General features: G+C 40.8%; 3 protein-coding genes across 3 annotated transcripts in view; 2 read left to right on the forward strand and 1 right to left on the reverse strand.

Moving 5' to 3' along the window:
• Window positions 1-3,660, reverse strand: part of tdrd12 (tudor domain containing 12) — a 42,966-nt gene extending 39,306 nt beyond the window's left edge. The window contains exons 1-12 of the mRNA XM_065022385.1: window positions 3,610-3,660; window positions 3,301-3,468; window positions 2,902-3,038; window positions 2,610-2,732; window positions 2,415-2,470; window positions 2,198-2,283; window positions 1,878-2,100; window positions 1,651-1,724; window positions 1,430-1,542; window positions 1,238-1,309; window positions 1,089-1,143; window positions 765-889 (exon numbers count right to left, since the gene is read on the reverse strand). Coding sequence (XP_064878457.1) covers window positions 765-889; window positions 1,089-1,143; window positions 1,238-1,309; window positions 1,430-1,542; window positions 1,651-1,724; window positions 1,878-2,100; window positions 2,198-2,283; window positions 2,415-2,470; window positions 2,610-2,732; window positions 2,902-3,038; window positions 3,301-3,468; window positions 3,610-3,633 — 1,256 coding nt within the window. The 5' untranslated portion in view covers window positions 3,634-3,660. The remainder of the gene's footprint in view (window positions 1-764; window positions 890-1,088; window positions 1,144-1,237; window positions 1,310-1,429; window positions 1,543-1,650; window positions 1,725-1,877; window positions 2,101-2,197; window positions 2,284-2,414; window positions 2,471-2,609; window positions 2,733-2,901; window positions 3,039-3,300; window positions 3,469-3,609) is intronic.
• Window positions 3,661-13,455: 9,795 nt separating this feature from the next.
• Window positions 13,456-15,615, forward strand: faap24 (FA core complex associated protein 24). Its single transcript, XM_029668889.2, has 4 exons — window positions 13,456-13,675; window positions 14,115-14,260; window positions 14,426-14,581; window positions 14,877-15,615. Exons 1-4 carry the CDS (start codon window positions 13,573-13,575, stop codon window positions 15,117-15,119), a joined length of 648 nt encoding a protein of 215 aa, XP_029524749.1. The 5' UTR covers window positions 13,456-13,572; the 3' UTR covers window positions 15,120-15,615.
• An 89-nt stretch (window positions 15,616-15,704) lies between these two features.
• Window positions 15,705-23,823, forward strand: part of slc7a10b (solute carrier family 7 member 10b) — a 29,477-nt gene continuing 21,358 nt past the window's right edge. The window contains exons 1-3 of the mRNA XM_029667495.2: window positions 15,705-18,058; window positions 22,512-22,716; window positions 22,959-23,110. Of these exons, the coding sequence (XP_029523355.1) occupies window positions 17,887-18,058; window positions 22,512-22,716; window positions 22,959-23,110 (529 nt within the window). The 5' untranslated portion in view covers window positions 15,705-17,886. The remainder of the gene's footprint in view (window positions 18,059-22,511; window positions 22,717-22,958; window positions 23,111-23,823) is intronic.

Raw genomic sequence — 23,823 nt, forward strand, 5'->3', positions numbered from 1 at the left:
AGACCACGTGCATGGCGTCATGTGGCTGAGCAGTTTGCTGATGTCAACGGTGTGAACAGAGTGCCCCATGGTGGTGGTGGGGTTATAGTATGGGCAGGCATAAACTATGGACGGACAACGAGCACAATTGCATTTTATCAATGGCAATTTGAATGCACAGAAATTCTGTGACAAGATCATGAGGCTCATTATTTAAAGTTCTGTGACAGACAGATACATGTCTGTATTCTGTAGTCATGTGAAATCCATAGATTAGGGCCTAATGAATTTCATTTCAAATTGACTGATTTCCTCATATGAACTGTTAACTCAGAAAAATCTTTGAAAATTGTTGCATGTTCCGATTATGTTCAGTATTTAAATCTAGAAAAACTTTCACCCAAGAAATTCAACAAAGTTTAATTGTGAGAAAACACACACATATCACTTGTCTTAGCTTTTAATGTGATATACTTTTGTTCACTGCATTTTTGATCCACAGGTTGACTTTCACCGTTACTATGAAAGCATTCAGCAGATGGCGCTTTAAAACAACTCTTGACAAATTCACTAACTTACATATGGGCAAAGTCATGGTTGAAAGGGAGGTAGCATTAGAATGGTTGAAAGGATGGCAGCAGTTTATTTGACCATTTAAAATACACATTGCAAAGATACACATGCCAAAATTGTTGAGGATTAAAGTCACAATACTTTTTTTCCATTAGGTCCTCTAATTAGAACAGAGAAAGTGAGTGGTAGTGGCAGGAGGGTTGTGTTCATACCATACAGCCGTTTCAGTCTGTTGTCCGATCTGTTGAGGTGCAGTGACCGGCTCTTCCTCTGCTTTCTCCGTGACCGCAGAGATCCTCTGAACACCACGTTCCTCCTTCTGTTCAATAAGCTCAGTCTGACAATTAAACAAAAGGTGCTTTACAGCATTAGTCCACGTCTCTTTTTGACCCAAGATTCACTGCGGAGATTCCATTTTGGTTCACACAGTGCAAAAGTTTGGAATCGCCGACTTAGAAACATGTAGAAGCCGAGTTCTTGTGCAAGTGAATTTTTACAAAAACAAGAACGGCTATCGAGATCATCCAGAAACTCACATTGGGAATAGCAGCCCTTTGAGTGCTCGAAGTAGGATTCAGAAACTTCTTGAATCTGTTGAGATCCAGAACAAGTAAGAATTTTATTAAATGTCATTCAAAGCAGATTAGAACCTTAGCATGAAAGTAGAAGACTAAAGCATTCTCACCTTAACAGATTCAGATTTCTGAACAGTTCTGAATCAAGAGACCTGTCGGTTTCCTCTCCGGGCTCGTCGTCCCTGAAAGAAGAACGCTATGATTAAAAACAACAATGTGACATTATCGTGCTACGAAAGGCAGCCCCACTGCCAAATGACCTGTTGAGCAATAAAAACAATAACTAAAGCTATATAACAAACCTCTCGACTTCGTCGCCATCAATCTCTGAAAATGTCTTGAATTTCTTGTTCTGCGGCTGCGCTGCCTTCTTTTTCCCTCCCTCTAAGGGATTTCTTCCATTTTCTGGGCTTTTCTGTAAAACAACAAGTAAATAACATAAGTGTTGATTTCACAGGATATAACTTTTTGTTTGTGCCATGATTCCAACTGCTGCACCTTAGAGGGTAAAATAGTCAGTCACCTTTGGATTTGATATCTCATTGGAAGTCTTCGATGCCTCTTTCACAGATGTCGTTAGCTGGCACTGATCAGACACTAAAGAGATCAATAAAGAAGGTTCAATTAAGAAAATCTTACTAAGAGTTTTCCCCTCAAGATCATGCAGTGATATTTTACAATGGGAACTTTTTGAAAGACATAATAAACTGTTCTTAATGAAGACGTCAAAATAACTGAAGGTGCATTCACCTTGATTATGAGCGTTTGGGTCCTGCTGCCGGAGCCGGAAATCTGAAAGTGATCGTGCGGTACAGCCGTCAGTAGCCAGGAAGTTCTGAGTTTCAGAAAAGATGTCACAAGCCAAGACGGCTGGGGATCTATCAACAACACCATTTTTTCCACTGGTTTGATGGGCCTTCTGGCTTGTGAAGTACGCAAACTTCTTTGAGACCAGATCGTCGTTCACACAGATCTAGAGAGATAACCATCTTTTAGCTTCAAAGTTGTATAGAAAAACTGTGATCGCTAGTTATGGGAGGCATCACCACTGATTGTATGTTGTACAATACCTTAACATTTTTGACGGTCAAGTAGAGCTCAATGGCAGTGCAATCTAACTGTGTTTCACACAACACTGCCTCCATCTCAGTAGAAGCTTCAGATCAGAGAATTGAACAGAGCACAGTTAGGACTGATATAAATCAATGAGACTCCAGCACTACGAACTGTGCTTTCTCAATTCAGTGATCTCTATTGAAACTGACCTTGCAGGAGAGGATTACGTACCTTGTAAGAGATTGTGCAAATAGCGTGTGGCAGAGCTGTCCCATTGCATTGATGGTCTAAAATTAAAACAAGAGCTCTATAGGGTGAGTAGTAATAACTACTAACAAAGGTGATTTTAATAGTACAAAATAATTACAGTAATTTTGATGCATATTTTAGTACATCAATTTATTCGGCACTGCAGTCCACCCTTACATGAGCTCAGCTTTCTCCAGGCAGTCTCCAGACACGTGCAGCGTCATGGGATGAACACCAGCGAGCTGAAACTTCCTCACCCAGAAGGGCAGCTGCAAAAACGTATCTAACAGAGCCCGAATCCTGGGGAAGAATGGAAGGGCTCCATGATCAGCCAATTACATTTCATGACATACATTAATCAAGTGCCAAACCAAGAAGATGGCCAAAGACTGTCAGAAGTCAAGAGCCTTTTTGGTTGCCCTTTGCATCAGCTGGCACAATGGGGATGTGTGAGTGAATTAGGACATACTCATCTGAGCTGACGATGACGCGCTCTCCGTGGTCAACTAGGAAACACATGGCCTGGGTTCCAACGGTGCCCAGGAAAAGAGACTCAACGATGGCTCGGCACCAGCTCCTTAGGGCAGACCAGTACACCACACACACCTGGGGAACACTACAATGATGATGCTCAATTTTTTCATATAGCAGTGTAGTAACTAGTCAGTCAACTAATAGATTAATTTATCATTCATGAGCTATGCCAGTCAGGCAGAGCTGTAAATGCACATTCACTTTCAAAAACGAGAAATGTCTTTAATCATGTGCCATATACTCAAGTTGATTACCCTAAACTCAAGATACTAAAACAAACATTCCACAGATTACATTGAGCTCTAATCACCCTTCACTCTCTCCAGATTATTACCTGTCCCGACTCTATAGTTGAGAGTTTGATCTTCTGCACATGTAAGTTGACCTCATGGTAAAAAAGGTTCATTTTCATTTGCAGATCATCATATTCTTTTTTATTCTCGACTGCTTCTATCCCTGGACCCTTCACAAACCGACCCCACAGACAGGACGGGTTCTCCACCTGTCAAAGAAAACATGGTGGTGAAACCGTTTTCAATTTGTAAAGCAACAACACACATTTGCAAGGTAACAAAGACAGCCCATTGGCAATCTAGATTGGAATCTATGTTGTGTGGAATAGCACGCATAGATAGCTACTTACTTTCAAAACATTTATTTCAAGCATGATTTCAACCGTCACTGACAGTTTGGTCACCTGCAAGACATGGGGTTCAAATTCAGAAAACTACTGTAGCTAGCAAATGTACATCATTTATCTGCTACACGCATATAGTTACTTTTTAATTTGTTTTATTATGATCAACAAATACAAAAAAAACTGAAATATACAAACAAGAGTACATAAACCTAACAGACAGGGGTATTACACATCAAGATTCATTTTCTATTTGTTAAATACTTTCATGGTGCGTATTACTTTTACTGATCATTACAAAATAATATATCAATTCTATCTTAAATAATGTGAAGAGGGGTTTGTTCTCTGCCCACTTCATTTTATTGACAAAGAATCTTCCATGAAAGATAAACAAATTAACAATGAAAGTTAAATCAGGGTCCATAGCATTTGGTTCAAAATAAAACATAATATCAGTCTCTCAGATTAACATTAATAGTCTTTAAAAAAAAATTTTTATTAAATCTTCTAACTCACTCCAAAATCTTCTGACAAGTCTCTGGGTCACAATCACAAAATACACATTTGTTATCAATAGCTATTTTAAATCTGTGTATAATAAAAATGTCTTTCCAGGGTAGATTCTATGAATGAGTTTGTATGATACTTCTTTCACCTTAGATATACAATATTTACCAGATAACAACGAAACTTTGTTCCAGTTCACTTGTCTTAGGGCTGCATTCCAGTACATTTTAGCAGAGGGAATAGTAACATATTGACAGTTTCGTTATATACATGTTATTACACTTATAGTTTAAAATGTAAATTCCTTCTAATTGTATTGAGGCTACAAAATCCTCAACAGTTGCACTTGGAGTGTTGTTATATTCTCCTAAAAGAAGAATAGCACCTTTAGGGATAGCTCTAACAATTTGATACTCCTCAGGAGTGAATGTAACATTGTGTGTTCTAATAAGTTCTGGATAATCATATAGTTGTCCATCACTATTCAATAATTGTTTAACCCAAATAATGTTGTTGTCAAACCTATGAGGGGAAAAATTGTGTTTGTACATGAGGTTCCAAGTTAGAGGTAAAGTTTGCAAGCTTAATAGGGATTTTACCCATATCAAAGTTGCATTTGAGTAAGAATTCTAGACCACCAATTTGTTGGATTATTAAATTAGGGATGATATTCCAGATGCAATCCTTATTTCTTAAATAGTTTTCTATCCATTTAATCTTAATATTATATTAGAGGTTTTAAAACCCAGAGCATTCAACCCTCCCTCACCTTGGGTGCTACATATTACCGCTTTTCTTAAATAATGAGGTTTATTCCTCCATATGAAGTTAAATAATTTAGTATCAACCATTTTAGTTACTGACAGAGGAACATCCAAGGCAAGGGAGGTATAAACTAATCTGAACCTTCAGATTGTGACAAAAGTACACGTCCAGATAAAGAAAGATCTCTTAATAACCAGGAGTTAAATCTCTTTCCAATGTTCTCTACAATAGGAGAGACATTTAAGTTGTCCCTTTCTTTCTGATCTTTGCCAGCTGTAATACCAAGATATGTGATCACATCTTTTACAAGGATATTACATACTGAGTTTAAGTCACATCTTTTCAACGCAAATAATTCACATTTCCTAATATTCAGAGATAAACCTGATACATGTGTGAAGGCATTAATACACTCAATAGCTTTCTTGACTTCATTATGATCTTTCAAAAAATGGTGGTGTCGTCAGCCAATTGTGAACATTCTCTCTCTTTGTCTTGTATATGAATACCCCTAAAACTATTCTTATTTATGTGAAGTGCCATAACTTGTGTGACCAATAAAAATAAGAAAGGAGAAATTGGGCATCTTTGTTTAATTCCACGTCTAATGTCGAATCTTTGTGAAGTTCCATGGGATAATTTAACAGAGCTGTTACTATTATTCTAAAGTGTCTTAATTACACTTTGAAAATATTGACAAAAAAAAAAGTCTCAAAAAGAAAATAATGTTTAACTGTATCAAATGCCTTGTAAAAGTCAACAAATAAAATAAAGCTATCTTCCATAATGTCCTCATAGTAGTCTATCAAGTCCAATACTAGTCAAATATTATTACATATGTCTGCCCTTCATAAAACCTGACTGGGTATCGTCAATGATTTGGTCAAGACATTTAAGTCTTTCTGCAAAGATGGATGCAAGTAGCTTTCCATCATTGTGATTGGTCTCCAATTTTCTATCATCATAGAATCTTTGTTTGGTTTGGGTATTACAGAAATTAGGCCCTGTGTCATAGAAATAGGCAGGACCCCTAAATCAATTGCTTCCTTAAAAACATTCAATATAAATTCAATAATATCCTCCTGAACATATTTATAGATTTTACTGATAATGCCATCATTCCCTGGAGATTTGTTATCTTTTAACTTGCTGATACATTTTTTTTTTTCATTCATACAAATAATTTAATCACAAGACTTTTGGAAGTCTTCATTTATGAATTTTGCACAAGCTTTGACAGAGTCAAGAAAGGCAGAGATATCACTAGTAGAACAGGCATTACTGGTATAAAGGTTACCATAGAATTCTGAAACATCTTTGGGGTTTTCATTTTCTTTGCCATCTATATTGAGCTTATGAATAAGTTCATCTTCCCTCAATCTTTTAAGTTCAGCAATTTCTTTACCTCTCTTCATGGCTGTTTGTCTTATTTCATACTTCATTAGTTTCCAATATTTTCCATAAGACTAAAATAGTTGGGCTTTCCTCCAATTGTCTTGTATAATATATTTGGCATCCATCTTGAAATTATCATCTTCCAACAGTCTACTATTGAGTTTCCAATAACTTCGATTCGGTTTAACTTCAAATCCATTCATATTTAAAAGATAAGAATATAACTTCATGATCAGTAAGAATTTATGGTTCAATTGAAATTTACTGTTAAAATTAACCAACGTACAGAGTGGTGAGTCTTACTACTGATGACCTTCCCTTTAAATGCACCTCTTAACTGCTACACCTGCAGAGTGGTTGTTGCCATATGATAACCAGATATCGGCCCATTGATTTTTCCAAAAAGATAGAGCGGAAGAATAAGCATGAGTCTCTTGTAAAAGTCTGCATTAAACCATTTGCAATACAGGAAAATAGCCTTACCCTTGAGTAAATTACAAATACCCCTGACATTAATTGAACAAAGCGATAGACAAACTTCAACCAACAACCTTGTTATGCTAATACAAGCTTTTCCGAAGGATATGTAACTCAAAAGGATTTCCATCCCATTATTAACCTCTCCAACAAAAAAACTAACAAATATAGGTCATGCAGTTTAAGTATTCTTACTCCCACAAGGGGGAGAAATTGTAGACTTTACAATAAGCAGTTATTCATCTATAGTTAGTGTTTAGTTGACCAGTTCTCAGGTCAGCCTTTTCTCATTCAAGTGTTTGTGTACATTTTTATAATAAAAGGCTGCTTTTCACCTGGTAATCAGTTTTTTGGCCTGACAGTTGTCTGAGTTAGACTCTGGCTTTCACTCAAATGTTCTGATTTGGCCGCATTTCTTTCCCATCGATGATCACTCTTGTACCGATAAAAAAAAATGCAATTGTCCCTGCCTTTCGAGCTGCAGCCACAGTTTCTCTCGTCACTTTGTCTGCTGAGGTCAGATCCTCCGTGAACCTCAATTTTTGCTTGATGAGGAATTCACAATTCTTAGCTCGCCTCCAAAGATCCTGTGTAGAGCTGTCCTCGGTCTCTTGTCTTGATCCATAAGTCTTCCCAAACGATGTCTACATTTTCCTGAAGTTTGGCTTTTGAGTCGGGAATGACAGCTCCACAGATGTCAACTATGCATTTGATGTCCTCCGCCTGCTCTGGAATTCCATGGAGCCTCAGGTTCCACCTGCGCTGGTATCTATCCGCCTCATTCCCCTTTTGCTTGAGTTCAGCAGCTTCTTTTCATTTTCCTGGCTGATAACTTCCACTTTCTTCATGTCACTTTTGAGGGTTTTCACTTCTCCAAAGATAGTCAGATTTTTTAAATGGCCTCAATTTTCATTGTATTCTCCCTAACCATGACCTCCAAGACATTTTCCCTTTCATCTATCTTTGCTGTCAAAAGCATTGCGATATGGTTTTGCATCTCAAGAAGTGACATACCCTCTTGGCCTCTCATCTTTTCCCCCTGGGGCTTGACTGAAGTTCCAGGGTCATAAGGTAAAGGCCTGAGCTGGGGACTGGAGGGGAGCAAGTTGTGAGCAATGTTGTCTGTGCTCACCACATTTTCATCACCCATTGCAGTATTTCCCCCCACAGTTACATTCTGAAGAAGAGTACCCAAAATCACTCTCTTTTGTGGTCAATTGTCCATCTGAAGATCTCTCCATTTCTTTCAAATCGTGGCAGTTTCCATGTACGTTTGACAAGCTCGTTTTTGAGCTAGCTAGTGTTGTCCTAAACTTAATTTTTAAAGGTGAATAGCTTGCAGAAAGTAATCAATTACTTTGGTAAATAAACTAAACCATATTAATACAGGGTTTTATGACCGTAGAACTAATCCAATGGTCATAATTGGGTAAGGAAATCCAATAATTAATTCAGCTACCAAAACACATTATCAGCACTGATCGCCATCTTGCGCGCCATCCAATGACACGCATATATTTACTACAAGGTAGCTAGCTAGCTCACCTTGTTAGTTTAGCTAGCTAAGTTATAGTAGCAACTTTACTTACACTAGCAACTTAAATTGACATTTTACTTCACATTTAAAAGTCTGCTTTTGGTTGTTAGTTGTGCATTTCTCTGATTAAGCTAACTTAGCTAGAAAGCTGAATGATTTGAAAGTGAATCGGGAAATGCAGTCTGAGTAGTTACAAAAAGGTAATTGTTAATAATGATCAACTTTGCAGTGCCAAAGACCACTGTAATGATCTAAAAAGGTATTTGAATGATGCTTACAAATATTTAGTGACATGGTGGCTGTCGTGCATGACAAACAATTGGTATTAGCTGCTACCTTGTTTTGAAACTGAATGAACGTATCAGCTGAAAGTCATTACTACATAAATTCATGGTCGGTCAAATCAATGAGGTTCAGGTTCAAACATATCGAGCTCACACTATTTTGCCCAACATCACTGTCATGGGGAAGAGTGAAGCATAGACAATAATATATATAGTATTTGGTACAGTATCGCATTCCGTCCGAGGTTTTGGGTAGCTATGTTTCTTACCTGTTTCAACTGATTCCGAGCGCGAGCGTGTAATTGTCGAGACTGCGCATCATCACGACCGCAACGTGGTGATGGATCGAGAAAAAAAAGTATACAGTTCAATGTACTTGCTAGTCCACAGGATGGCGCTATTTATTGTATTTATTTAACTTTTATTTAACTAGGCACGTCAGTTAAGAACAATTTCTTATTTACAATGACGGCCTACCAAAAGTCAAAAGGTCTCATGCTGGGACGGGGGCTGGGATACAACTATTTTATATATTTTTTAATAAATATAGGACAAAACACACATCATGACAAGACAGACAACACTACATAAATAGAGACCAAAGGCAACAACACAGCATGGTAGCTCACAGCTGCCCTTGTCCCTTAAAGTTCATGATATGGTTGTTACTGACAAGAAGCACATGGCTGAGCTTTTTAATCACCACTTTATTAAGTCAGGATTCCTATTTGGCTCAGCCAGGCCTCCTTGCCCATCAAACATTTCCTAATCTCCCACACCTTCTAATACAACTAACCTCGATGCTCCTCCCTCTTTTTCCCCTGCCCTGATATAAAGTTTCTCCCTGAGTCACTGAGTCTAAGGTGCTAAAAGAGCTCATTAAACTTGACCCCAAAAAAACATCTGGGTCAAATGGTTTAGACCCTTTCTTCTTTAAGGTTGCTGCCCCTATAATCGCCAAGCCTATCTTTCCTCTCTGGGGAGGTTCACATTGCTTAGAAGGTAGCCAAGGTTAGTCCTTGAATTAAACTGTTATAGGCTTAATTCTATTTTGCCCTGTTTATCAAAAGTGTTGGAAAACTTGTCAATAATCAACTGACTGGCTTTCTTGATGTCTATAGTATTCTCTCTTGTATGCAATCTGGTTTCCGCTCAGGTTACGGATGTGTCACTGCAACCTTAAAGGTCCTCAAGATGTCACCATTGCCCATGATTCTAAGAAATGTTGTGCTGCTATTTTTATTGACTTGGCCGAAGCTTTTGATATGGTAGACCATATCCAGCTCAGCGAACATTCTTGTGGGCCAGCTAAGTAGAATTGGTGTCTGAGGGCCTGATTTGCTAACTTCCTCTCTCAAAGAGTGCAGCGTATAAAGTCAGAACATCTGCTGTATCAGCCACTGCCTGTCACCAAGGCTCGATCCTAGGCCCCACGTTCTTCACAATTTACATCAACAACATAGCTCAGGCGGTAGGAAGTTCTCTTATCCATTTATACGCAGATGATACAGTCTTATCCTCAGCTGGCCCCTCCCTGGATTTTGTGTTAAAAGCTCTACAACAAAGCTTTCTTAGTGTCCAACAAGCTTTCTCTGCCCTTAACCTTGTTCTGAACACCTCCAAAACAAAGGTCATGTGGTTTGGTAAGAAGAATGCCACTCTCCCCACAGGTGTGATTACGACCTCGGAGAGTTTAGAGCTTGAGGTAGTCACCTCATACAAGTACTTGGGAGTATGGCTACATTTACATTTACATTTAAGTCATTTAGCAGACGCTCTTATCCAGAGCGACTTACAAATGGGTGCGTTCACCTTAAGATATCCAGTGGAACAGCCACTTTACAATAGTGCATCTAAATCTTTTAAGGGGGGGTGAGAAGGATTACTTTATCCTATCCTAGGTATTCCTGAAAGAGGTGGGGTTTCAGGTGTCTCCGGAAGGTGGTGATTGACTCCGCTGTCCTGGCGTCGTGAGGGAGTTTGTTCCACCATTGGGGGGCCAGAGCAGCGAACAGTTTTGACTGGGCTGCGCGGGAACTGTACTTCCTCAGTGGTAGGGAGGCGAGCAGGCCAGAGGTGGATGAACGCAGTGCCCTTGTTTGGGTGTAGGGCCTGATCAGAGCCTGGAGGTACTGAGGTGCCGTTCCCCTCACAGCTCCGTAGGCAAGCACCATGGTCTTGTAGCGGATGCGAGCTTCAACTGGAAGCCAGTGGAGAGAGCGGAGGAGCGGGGTGACGTGAGAGAACTTGGGAAGGTTGAACACCAGACGGGCTGCGGCGTTCTGGATGAGTTGTAGGGGTTTAATGGCACAGGCAGGGAGCCCAGCCAACAGCGAGTTGCAGTAATCCAGACGGGAGATGACAAGTGCCTGGATTAGGACCTGCGCTGCTTCCTGTGTGAGGCAGGGTCGTACTCTGCGGATGTTGTAGAGCATGAACCTACAAGAACGGGCCACCGCCTTGATGTTAGTTGAGAACGACAGGGTGTTGTCCAGGATCACGCCAAGGTTCTTAGCGCTCTGGGAGGAGGACACAATGGAGTTGTCAACCGTGATGGCGAGATCATGGAACGGGCAGTCCTTCCCGGGAGGAAGAGCAGCTCTGTCTTGCCGAGGTTCAGCTTGAGGTGGTGATCCGTCATCCACACTGATATGTCTGCCAGACATGCAGAGATGCGATTCGCCACCTGGTCATCAGAAGGGGGAAAGGAGAAGATTAATTGTGTGTCGTCTGCATAGCAATGATAGGAGAGACCATGTGAGGTTATGACAGAGCCAAGTGACTTGGTGTATAGCGAGAATAGGAGAGGGCCTAGAACAGAGCCCTGGGGACGCCAGTGGTGAGAGCGCGTGGTGAGGAGACAGATTCTCGCCACGCCACCTGGTAGGAGCGACCTGTCAGGTAGGACGCAATCCAAGCGTGGGCCGCGCCGGAGATGCCCAACTCGGAGAGGGTGGAGAGGAGGATCTGATGGTTCACAGTATCGAAGGCAGCCGATAGGTCTAGAAGGATGAGAGCAGAGGAGAGAGAGTTAGCTTTAGCAGTGCGGAGGGCCTCCGTGATACAGAGAAGAGCAGTCTCAGTTGAATGACTAGTCTTGAAACCTGACTGATTTGGATCAAGAAGGTCATTCTGAGAGAGATAGCGGGAGAGCTGGCCAAGGACGGCACGTTCAAGAGTTTTGGAGAGAAAAGAAAGAAGGGATACTGGTCTGTAGTTGTTGACATCGGAGGGATCGAGTGTAGGTTTTTTCAGAAGGGGTGCAACTCTCGCTCTCTTGAAGACAGAAGGGACGTAGCCAGCGGTCAGGGATGAGTTGATGAGCGAGGTGAGGTAAGGGAGAAGGTCTCCGGAAATGGTCTGGAGAAGAGAGGAGGGAATAGGGTCAAGCGGGCAGGTTGTTGGGCGGCCGGCCGTCACAAGACGCGAGATTTCATCTGGAGAGAGAGGGAGAAAGAGGTCAGAGCACAGGGTAGGGCAGTGTGAGCAGAACCAGCGGTGTCGTTTGACTTAGCAAACGAGGATCGGATGTCGTCGACCTTCTTTTCAAAATGGTTGACGAAGTCATCTGCAGAGAGGGAGGAGGGGGGGGAGGGGGAGGAGGATTCAGGAGGGAGGAGAAGGTGGCAAAGAGCTTCCTAGGGTTAGAGGCAGATGCTTGGACTTTAGAGTGGTAGAAAGTGGCTTTAGCAGCAGAGACAGAAGAGGAAAATGTAGAGAGGAGGGAGTGAAAGGATGCCAGGTCCGCAGGGAGGCGAGTTTTCCTCCATTTCCGCTCGGCTAGACGGAACACTGTCCTTTTCTCAGCACATATCAAAGATGCGGACTGAAGTTAAATCTAAACTTGGTTTCCTCAAGCTTCCAAACTAACCCTGATTCAGATAACCATTCTACCAATGCTAGATTACAGAGACGTAATTTATAGATCGGCAGAAAAGGGTGCTCTCGAGTGGCTAGATGTTTTTTACCATTCGGCCATCAGATTTGCCACCAATGCTCCTTATAGGACTCATCACTGCACTCCTCTGTAAACTGGTCATCTCTGTATACCTGTCACAAGACCCACTGGTTGATGCTGATTTATAAAACCCTTAGGCCTCACTCCCCCCTATCTGAGAGATCTACTGCAGCCCTCATCCTCCACATACAACACCCGTTCTTTTGCCTTTTGGTACCAATGCTCCTCATAGGACTCATCACTGCACTCTATACTCCTCTGTAAACTGGTCATCTCTGTATACCTGTCGCAAGACCCACTGGTTGATGCTGATTTATAAAACCCTTAGGCCTCACTCCCCTCTATCTGAGAGATCTACTGCAGCCCTCATCCTCCACATACAACACCCGTTCTTTTGCCTTTTGGTAGGCTGTCATTGTAAATAATAATTTGTTCTTAACTGATTTGCCTAGATAAATAAAGGTTTTATTTTTTATTTTATTTTTTTATTTCACCTTTATTTAACCAGCTAGGCTAGTTGAGAACAAGTTCTCATTTGCAACTGCGACCTGGCCAAGATAAAGCATAGCAGTGTGAGCAGACAACACAGAGTTACACATGGAGTAAACAATTAACAAGTCAATAACACAAAAGGAAGAAAAAAAAGGGGAGTCTATATACATTGTGTGCAAAAGGCATGAGGTAGGCGAATAATTACAATTTTGCAGATTAACACTGGAGTGATAAATGATCAGATGGTCATGTACAGGTAGAGATATTTGTGTGCAAAAGAGCAGAAAAGTAAATAAATAAAAACAGTATGGGGATGAGGTAGGTAAAAATGGGTGGGCTATTTGCCGATAGACTATGTACAGCTGCAGCGATCGGTTAGCTGCTCAGATAGCATATATAAGGGAGTTGTACTCCAGTCTAGTAGGTGGCGGTAATGCAACATTTATTGGATGCCAACCGCCGTTAAACCTCATCGAAGAAGAGTTAGATATTGAAAATTTGGAGGAAAGCTAACTTTGCTTTGAATGAAGAGCTGACATATCGTTGTCAAAATGGCGATAAAACCTCCCGTTCTTATGAACGCCGTTCCCCCGTATGGGCATGTTATTGCCAACGAGAAGTGGAGAAGCTCAGTCCTCGTGCAAAGTTTGAAAGGTAACAGTAGCTAAGTCTCTTGCCAGAGAGTAGCTACAGTGGCTAAGGCAACTAAAGTTATTATATTAACTAACCTGTGGCTAAGGGTTGGCTAGCTAACGTTAGATAACATTGTAAACAAACAACTTAGCCAGCCCAACTTCAGTCAGTCTGTATTTACTTTATTAGTTACACATGTCATTGAAGTTACGTTACATTTCAACTGAAATACATTTTACAGACAAGTTTAAACAAACAATCGATACACTAGCTACTAGTAGGAACAAACAATCGATATTATCAGCGGACACTCCATTGTCAGTGCTAGCGCACAATGTCGCTTCATGTCTGTTTTAATATAAGACATGACGATTAGATAGTAAATACTGAGTGATTGTAAATCAAGTCTCTTTTCGTTTGTTACATTCTGAACATGGTGGCGTTGAATTCCTGGTTTCAGGAACTGGAAGTGTGAAAACAATATTTGAAGAAGAACTTGGCGTGGTGGACTTTCATCTATCTAACAAGAGCTGCATCTTGTATGTCTCTGAAACTGACATTGTGGCTGGAAACAACTACAAAAGAAAACTTGTTAGGTTTAGAAATGTAAGTCTACTTTTGGTGTTCGGCACTACACTATTACACTACTACACACTTGATTATGCTGCTACATTCTAATGTATAGAATGACTGATATAATATTTTAATGTACATGATACGTCTTACATTTTTCCTTGGTGATGTTCTAATCTTCTCCCATCTCTGTTGCAGGCCAACAGCAGCATCCAGGGCATAGTGCTGGTGGAGAAGACCCAGCTCAGCGAACAGTACTTTTCTGCCATGCAGAAGTTTGTGGTGTTTGAGCTTGGTCTGACACTGCTACCTGTTGCCAGCCAGCTTGAAGCCTCCCAGCTACTCACACAAATAGTAAGTCATACTTTCACACGAGAGAAAACGAGTGAAGAGTTTTGTTTAGAATTGTCAAGTGTTTACAAGTGTTTTCCTGGTTACATAAATGTGCATTAAACTCAAACTGGCATACAGCCATTTAGAACTCAATAAATCAAATTTGATTTGTCACATGTGCCAAATAATACACCTGTTGTAGACTTCACAGTGAAATGTTTGGTTATGAGCCCTTCCCAACGATGCAGTTTAAAAATGATAATAGTCTAACCATGTATGATGACAGTTGACTAATGAGTTGTCCTCTCCTCTGCAGGTGCACGGAGAAAGTAAAGACAACCCGTTCCGCAGGAGGAGTGTGTCTTGGCTGCTAGACCCCTTGATCATGTCCCTGGTTCAGCAGATCCCTGGGGTAGGGAAGGTCAAAGCCATGGCCCTGCTCCAGCGCTACTCCAGTATCCACCAGCTGTGCAACGCAGGACCGCACGAACTGGAACACATTGTGGGCCAGGCCACGGCTCAGCACATACGCAACTTCTTCCACGACCCATTGGTCTGACTCTGACCAAACGCCACAGCTCATTGACAAATCAATACTTGTTTTATGTTCAAGTGTGTAAGGAGGGCAACAGTGAACCTGACACAATGCTGTAAAGCTAGAGAGACTTCCTTAGTTGGAAATCTAGTGGAATTTATATTTTGTTTTTTCTTCACATCTCTATGATACAAGTTTATACAAACAGAATGCTTTGGTGCCTCTCTGTGTAATGAAAAAATGTATTGCAGTTCTTGTGACCCATGGGCCTATAATATGGGTCAGTGCTATTAGGGATCCTTGGGATATCCCTACCCTTAACCCTAACCCTTACCTAACCATTGTAAATTGAAACTTCAATGAAGGGGTCCCAAGGATCCTCTATCATGTGTTGCACAAGACATCACAGAGCTACATTGAAAGTGTGTGTGTAACTGACCACAAGATGGAGTAGAAGATGCTCTTTCCTCATCCAGAACAATTCATAAACTTCCTTTGGAATAAATCAACCTTAACCAGGGACTGTTTTACTTGAACTGATTGCAGGTGCAAATGGTAATACAATATGGATACCTTTTCCAACCGACGTTAGAGCCTACAGGGAAACCTTATAACTTCAATGAAATGGCAGATCCCCTGGCTTAGTTCAATCCATTTGCACTAAAGCATTCCGCCTCAATGAAGGCACACTTTCTTGGCACAGCTGTCAAAGGCCTTCTTTCCCAACCACAGTCAGGACTGCCTTTTTATACCATTCTGACCATGTGACCTGGGTTGGCTGTGTGGAGCTTTCCCTGGCCAGTGACTTCTCTCTGTGATGCCATTCCATCCCTTCCAAATCCAACAGGAACTAACACTGGCATGCTGGCCAAAGCATGAATTGACTGAATGAATTGACTCCTACCTCAGCTCCCCCATTCTTAAGAACTGGAACTACATTTCTTCCCCAAAAAATTAACTTTACTCATTTTGGGATCTTATGAGTGTTAATGCATTTGGACAGGACAGACTTTGTTTGCTTGTTTATTGATATGGGCTCCTGAGTGGTGCAGCGGTCTAAGGCACTGCATCCTTAGTGCTAGAGGCGTCACTACAGACCCTGGTTCGATTCCAGGCTGTATCACAACCGGCTGTGATTGGGAGTCCCATAGCGCGGCACACAATTGACCCAGCGTCGTTAGGGTTTGGCAGGGGTAGGCCGTCACTGTAAATAAGAATTTGTTCTTAACTGACTTGCCTATTTAAAGGTTAAATAAAATTTATATTTCAATTTTGTGCTTCATCTAAACTTTTGACCCAGTGTGATGCTGTGAACGTTTGCGTTTCACAATGAGATAATACCCTGCTGGCAGTTAAAAGGCAGTTTAACCTACTGGCAGTTAAAAAGCATTTGGTTGAAGAAGTCTTTGTTTTTATCACTCCTTCCCTCTGTCCACCATCCAGTTACCCAGAGTGGCTCCTGTGACGTATTGGTTTTCTGCTCGGCTTCCTCCTTTAAGCGTCGCAGCACACTGCTGGCAGTGTTCGTCTTTCCTCCCTCCCTGCCTGCACACAAAGCAGCTGGCTGTTTTATTGGCCTTCTAACAGGATCAGCTGAATCCAGGCCCTTTATTGTGCAGTCTGTGGTGTTAGCGAGAGAGGCAGAGAAAAGACCTGGTACGACTGCACAACTTGACTTCCTAAATTCCACTAGGGTCCTTTAGAGAGGAAGGGAAGCATGAAGAAGGCCGCCTTTGGGATGCGTGCGCTGGTGGAGCAGAGGCGTGAGCCCTCCTCTTTGGGTTTCCTCTCCCAAACAGTTCAAATGTGGGCTCTCTCATCAGGAGGCTGTTCAGAGTTGCATCAATGTAACATGACAGGCTAATTTTAGAAACAAGACAACAGAGGGGCAGAGTTGTGTGAATGGGAGTGTATCTGGCATGAAATGTACACAGAGGAGAGTATTTGCTAAAATATGTTCACAAGTAAATTATAAAGCTGGTACATGATTTTAATGATTTTTTTTTGGGGGGGGGGGGTCCCTGTCATCCATATGTTTTGTAATCTATTTATGCTATTTTTTTCCCTAGAATTGAAAATAGTAATTTTGTTGAGGATGAATAGGCTACTTTTATTTGGAGTACTGTAGTAGTAGATAAGGCATAGTAGGTGGTGTGTATGCTTGTTAAATTCATTATTGCATTTGCTCTTTCATCCCCTATAAAATATTGATCATTTGGTCAATAATTTAGTATACTCTATTACTCCATAATGGAGTGCTTATGTTCATTGTGGTCACAGTTGTATAGTTTTATTTAACATGTATTTTCTATGACTGTTTGCAATTCACAAGATGTAATACTCTGATAGTTGAGGACATTGATGAAGAGAATGTGTGTACTCTGAAAGGAGGGCATGAACACTGAGCAGTCGAGATTATGCACACACAGTTGTGTTCAAGATGGGGGGTTTACTCAAATTGGAAAGTTCACCAAACTATGATGTTTGCAAGCCTCAGCTAAAAAGCATGCCATCCTATCATGTCCGGTATTGAAACAGAACATTTGGTATAACCAAATATTTATGGTGAAACTATGGACTTCGAAGTTCGAGGGGATCTTCGAGTGAGGTTGAGTGATTGTACGAAAAATCCTGCGCAGCGACGCTCAAGTACTTGATGGGCCATGGCACGAGAGTGGGGTAGTTAGCATTCTACCCTGGACAGCGGCAGATTATTGCGCAAGCGCACCCTATTCAGTGTGCATCAATACCGTGTGTGAGTTCAAGAGAGGGATTCGAGAAAGCCTTTGATATGGTTGCAGACATGGATGGAGGAAAGCGGAAAAGAAGTATCTGCTCACGGCAAGAGCCGTTGGCTGCCCTGAAGATCTTGAAAGATGGGAACAACAAGCGTGACGAAATCCCCGATAGAGTGACTCTGAAAAAAGAAATAGGACTTTTAAGCGCCTGTACAATAATCATAGGTAAGGTTGGTAAAAATGTATTGCATTTTAGAGACTTAGGGGGTGTTTGTTCATTGTTTTATTTGAATGCGCACTTTATAAAATAACGTTGTAAATTTGCTATTGACAACATTTGCCCTTACTGAATGAAACATTAGTTTTCCAACGATGGATTATGTAGGCCTATTATTCAAGTTAATATCCTATATTTAGTCACAAGTTTAATGTTTAGAAATAGGCCCATCTTCTCACCTGTGATGCTAAGAATATGGTACTATTTGATCTGATCGTGTGGTAACATGACAAATAAATATGTGCATTAAATATCTACCTCAATGCTTACGTGGCCAAAATATATTAAGTCAGTCAAGTAGCACATTGGTTGTCAAGCAGAAGCAAATTTTCTGCTGAAGCAGAAGAAATGGCAGGGACTGCTTTAATAAATCTAATCTGCTTGTTGAAGGGTGCAAATTAAGATATAAACCCAAGTGTCACCTACACAGGGTTGGAGAGTAAAATAAATGACATGTAATCTGATTACAAAAAAACGAACTAACCAGTTACATTACCAGGAATAAATATTGTAATCAGATTACAGATACTTTTGAAAAACTAGATGGATTACTTTTAAATTCAGAAATGTTCAAGGTGTTTGCAAAAAATACATTACGACACCTTTCTGTTTTCGCAATGACATTCAATTCAGCATTGGAAAAAAAATAGCATATTCAAATTTGTTCCACCTGAGGGAGTCCACAAGTCAGAGGCCACTACAATGACACACAACATGTGTTAGATGGATCCTCATCAGGCCAAAGTAATCAGGTTACATGACTGATTTGGGGTAATCCCAAAATATCGCTACTGATTTACAGTAAAGTAAATCCCACTATACAGTCTGGAAGATGCATATGTATCATGACTAATAAAGTGAATTTTAGGTGGTTTTGGTTTTCAGACGAATGATAAATATGCTGAAGATTTCAGCATGCTCTGTTGCCATTATTACATATGTTCTGACTTGACTGTTTACATTTGTTTTAGAGTTACTGTAAAATGGTTATTAAACTGAAAGTCTAAAGTGTAAAGAATAGGCCTATGCTCTATGCCATTTCTACTGACAGTTATGTTTTTCAATTACATTTCCTCACAGCAGGCCCCAACCTACTCTCGTGGCTTTTGATAAGTCACATTAATGAAACTTTTTTTCATCAAGATCGGTCCTGGAGAAAAAAGTGAAAATCCCTTTGACTCCTGGAAGGTCTGTTCCACCACAGAATGCAGATATTTTTTATTTAACCTTTATTTTGACAGGGAGTCATGCTGAGACCACGGTCTCTTTCACAGATGAGCCCTGTATACACATCAATATACACTACACACATCACTATACACCATATTACGCACATCAAAACACGAAAAGCAAAACACAATCATAGAAAATAGTACACAAATTGATGCACCAATGCGTGTGTGGAAGAGAAACCCAGTACAGACCACCAACTGTGATTGGACAAATTGAGCAATCCAGACCAGGAAGTCTATGCTGGCATCCACCCTGTTGTTTAAAAGTTATACATCCCAGTATTAGCATTTCTGACAGGGGCAGAAACCTAAATGAAAGCCGGCCGTGTAGAGTCTAGAAATAATGCAGGAGATGAGTTGAATTCAATTTTTGCGGATGGCTCATGCCTGAGCTCGACAGTTAAGAGTAAATAATTTATGTCCAGTTATGTAATGGAGGTCTGTGCCACTTGGCTGCCTTCTGCTGTGCTACTCTGAGTGCTCTACCCTGAATGTGTTGGTTGGGATACATTTGGTCTGCGTCTAAAATGGCACCCAATTCCATAATGGCACTACTTTTCAACGGGGCCATTTCCCTTGGACATGGTACAGCCATATTGGAACCCAGCTCATTTTATTACTTCAATGAGTGTGGTTGATGTTGAAGCAAGCCTCTTGAGTCAGATGGTAGCACATCCTACTTTGACTGCTTGATCTCCTGTCTAAAGCTCTGTTCACTCACATCAACAGTATAATTGTTCCATTTCTGAGGTCCGCTGTGGACGATGTGTTAACTTGTAATGATCATCGGGGAGGATATTTTTCTCAAGTATATCTGAAGAGAGAGAGAGCCATATCATTTCAGGGTTGATGTGAGGATAAATCAGTGAGTACCCTTTAGCTAGCTCAAGGGGAAGTGTATAGACCAGATTATATAATATCCCCACTTTTTACACACTGCAATATATCTGTTGTTTAGATCTCAATGTATTGTTTAATGTTTTTCTTTGTTTCCAAACACATGATACAGTTTTATCAGATGTTATAATAGTCATATAAATATATACAGTACCAGTTAAAGGTTTGGACACACCTACTCATTCAAGGGTTTGTATTTATTTTTACTATTTTCTACATTGCAGAATATTTTTGAAGACATCAAAACTATGAAATAACACATTGAGTCATGTAGTAACCAAAAAAGTGTTAAACAAATCAAAATATATTTTATATTTGAGATTCTTCAAAGTAGTCACCCTTTGCTTTGATGACAGCTTTGAACACTCTTGGCATTCTCTCAACCAGCTTCATGGGGTAGTGACCTGGAATGCATTTCAATTAACAGGTGTGCTTTGTTAGAAGTTAATTTGTGGAATTTATGTCCTTCTTAATGCAAAGAGAAACAACAGTCCATCATTAATTTAAGACATGAAGGTCAGTCAATACGGAACATGAAAGTTTCTTCACGTTCTTCAAGTGCAGTCGCAAAAATCATCAAGTGCTATGATGAAACTGGCTCGCCACAGGAAAGGAAGACCCAGAGTTAACTGCACCTCAGACTACAGCCCAAATAAAAGCTTAAAAGCGTTCAAGTATCAGACACATCTCAACATCAACTGGTCAGTGGAGACTGCGTGAATCAGGCCTTCATGGTAAAAATGCTGCAAAGAAACCACTACTAAAGGACACCAATAATAAGAAGAGACTTGCTTGGGCCAAGAAACACAAGCAATGGACATTAGACCGGTGGAAATCTGTCCTTTGGTCTGATGAGTCCAAATTTGCGATTTTTGGTTCCAACCGCCGTGTCTTTGTGAGACGCCAAGTAGGTGAACATATGATCTCCGCATGTGTGGTTCCCACTGTGAAGCATGGAGGAGGAGGTGTGATGGTGTGGGGGTGCTTTGCTGGTGACACTGTCTGGGATTTATTTAGAATTCAAGGCACACTTAACCAGCATGACTACCACAGCATTTTGCAGCGATACGCCATCCCTTCTGGTTTGCACTTAGTGGGACTATCATTTGTTTTTCAACAGGACAATGACCAAAAACACACCTCCAGGCTGTGTAAGGGCTATTTGACCAAGAAGGAGAGTGATGGAGAGTGATGGAGTGCTGCATCAGATGACCCGGTGTTCTTTTGCCCATCTTAATCTCTTCTTTTTATTGGCCAGTCGGAGACATTACTTTTTCTTTGCAGCTCTGCCTAGAAGGCCAGCATTCCGGAGTTGCCTCTTCACTGCTGACGTTGAGACTGGTGTTTTGCGGGTACTATTTATTGAAACTGCCAGTTGAGGACTTGGAGGCATCTGTTTCTTAAACTAGAGACTCTAATGTACTTATCTTCTTGCTCAGTTGTGCACCGGGGCCTCCCACGCCTCTTTCTATTCTGGATAGGGCCAGTTTGTGCTGTCCTGTGAAGGGAGTAGTACACAGCGTTGCAAGAGATCTTCAGTTTCTTGGCAATTTCTTGCATGGAATAGCCTTCATTTCTCAGAACAAGAATAGACTGACGAGTTTCAGAAGAAAGTTCTTTGCTTCTGGCCATTTTGAGCCTGTAATCGAACCCACAAATGCTGATACTCCAGATACACAACTAGTCTAAAGAAGGCCAGTTTTATTGCTTCTTAAATCAGAATACCAGTTTTCTACTGTGCTAACATAATTGCAAAAGGGTTTTCTAATGTTCAATTAGCCTTTTAAAATGCCAGACTTGGATTATCTAACACAACTTGCCATTGGTGATGGTTGCTGATAATAGGCCTCTATACGCATATGTTGATATTCCATAAAAATCTGCCGTTTTCAGCTACAATAGTCATTTACAACATTAACAATGTCTGCACTGTATTTCTGATCAATTTGATGTTATTTTAAGGGACAAAAAAATGTGATTTTCTTTAAAAAAATAAGGAAATTCTAAGCGACACCAAACTTTTGAACGGTAGTGTATATTTTTAAACAATTTTTTTTTTTAAATTTTACCTTTATTTAACCAGGCAAGTCAGTTAAGAACATATTCTTATTTTCAATGACGGCCTGGGAACAGTGGGTTAACTGCCTGTTCAGGGACAGAACGACAGATTTGTACCTTGTCAGCTCGGGGGTTTGAACTCGCAACCTTCCGGTATTTACATTGCTTGTTTTTGTGGGTATGCATTCTAGTAATACCTTCTCCCTCTCCACAGGGAACATCATAGGTTCTGGAATCTTCATCTCTCCTAAAGGGGTTCTAGAGCACTCGGGTTCAGTGGGTCTAGCCCTGATTGTGTGGATACTAGGGGGATGTATAGCTGCCCTGGGCTCCCTCTGCTATGCTGAGCTGGGGGTCACCATCCCCAAGTCAGGGGGGGACTACTCCTACGTCACAGAAATATTTGGAGGCCTTGTTGGGTAGGTACCTCTGTCTCCCACACCTACAGTTTATTTCACACCCAATGTGTAGAGTTTGCAAGCTGATTATGAAATATGTAACATTAGGTTGGATCAATGCAGACTACTTTGGGAATACATTTTTAATTGATACTTTCATGTGCTTTTCTCTGTGATGAAATTCACATGTTGTTGATGTAGCCTATGCATTACTTTTTACCCCAAATACAATTCTGTTCAATTCTGTTTCTTTCCCATCCTAGGTTCCTTCTGCTGTGGAGTGCAGTGCTCATCATGTACCCTACCACCCTGGCTGTCATCGCCCTGACCTTTTCTAACTATGTCCTACAGCCTGTCTTCCCAGACTGTGTCCCTCCCTACATGGCCACACGCTTGCTGTCAACAGTCTGTCTATGTGAGTACTGCACCGTGTGTCTGACTGTGTGTGTGCATGCATGCTTGTGTTATGTTTTATGGGAAGTTTATCTGGTGCAACAGAGTAAAATATATATTATGTAACAATTGCCTCTAAGCCATTTAAAACTCTCAGAGATGAGGCAGGAATATTAACATGCATGGTGTGTCAAATAGAAAATGGAAGGGGGAGACAGGGATATTAACATGCATGGTGTATCAAATAGAAAATGGAAGGGGGAGACAGGGATATTAACATGCATGGTGTATCAAATAGAAAATGGAAGGGAGAGACAGGGATATTAACATGCATGGTGTATCAAATAGAAAATGGAAGGGAGAGACAGGGATATTAACATGCATGGTGTATCAAATAGAAAATGGAAGGGGGAGACAGGGATATTAACATGCATGGTGTATCATTTAGAGAATGGAAGGGGGAGACAGGGATATTAACATGCATGGTGTATCAAATAGAAAATGGAAGGGAGAGACAGGGATATTAACATGCATGGTGTATCATTTAGAGAATGGAAGGGGGAGACAGGGATATTAACATGCATGGTGTATCAAATAGAAAATGGAAGGGGGAGACGAATATTAACATGCATGGTGTATCAAATAGAAAATGGAAGGGGGAGACAGGGATATTAACATGCATGGTGTATCAAATAGAAAATGGAAGGGGGAGACGAATATTAACATGCATGGTGT

Source organism: Oncorhynchus nerka, linkage group LG9a (assembly GCF_034236695.1).
Source record: "Oncorhynchus nerka isolate Pitt River linkage group LG9a, Oner_Uvic_2.0, whole genome shotgun sequence".
Lineage (NCBI taxonomy): Eukaryota > Metazoa > Chordata > Actinopteri > Salmoniformes > Salmonidae > Oncorhynchus > Oncorhynchus nerka.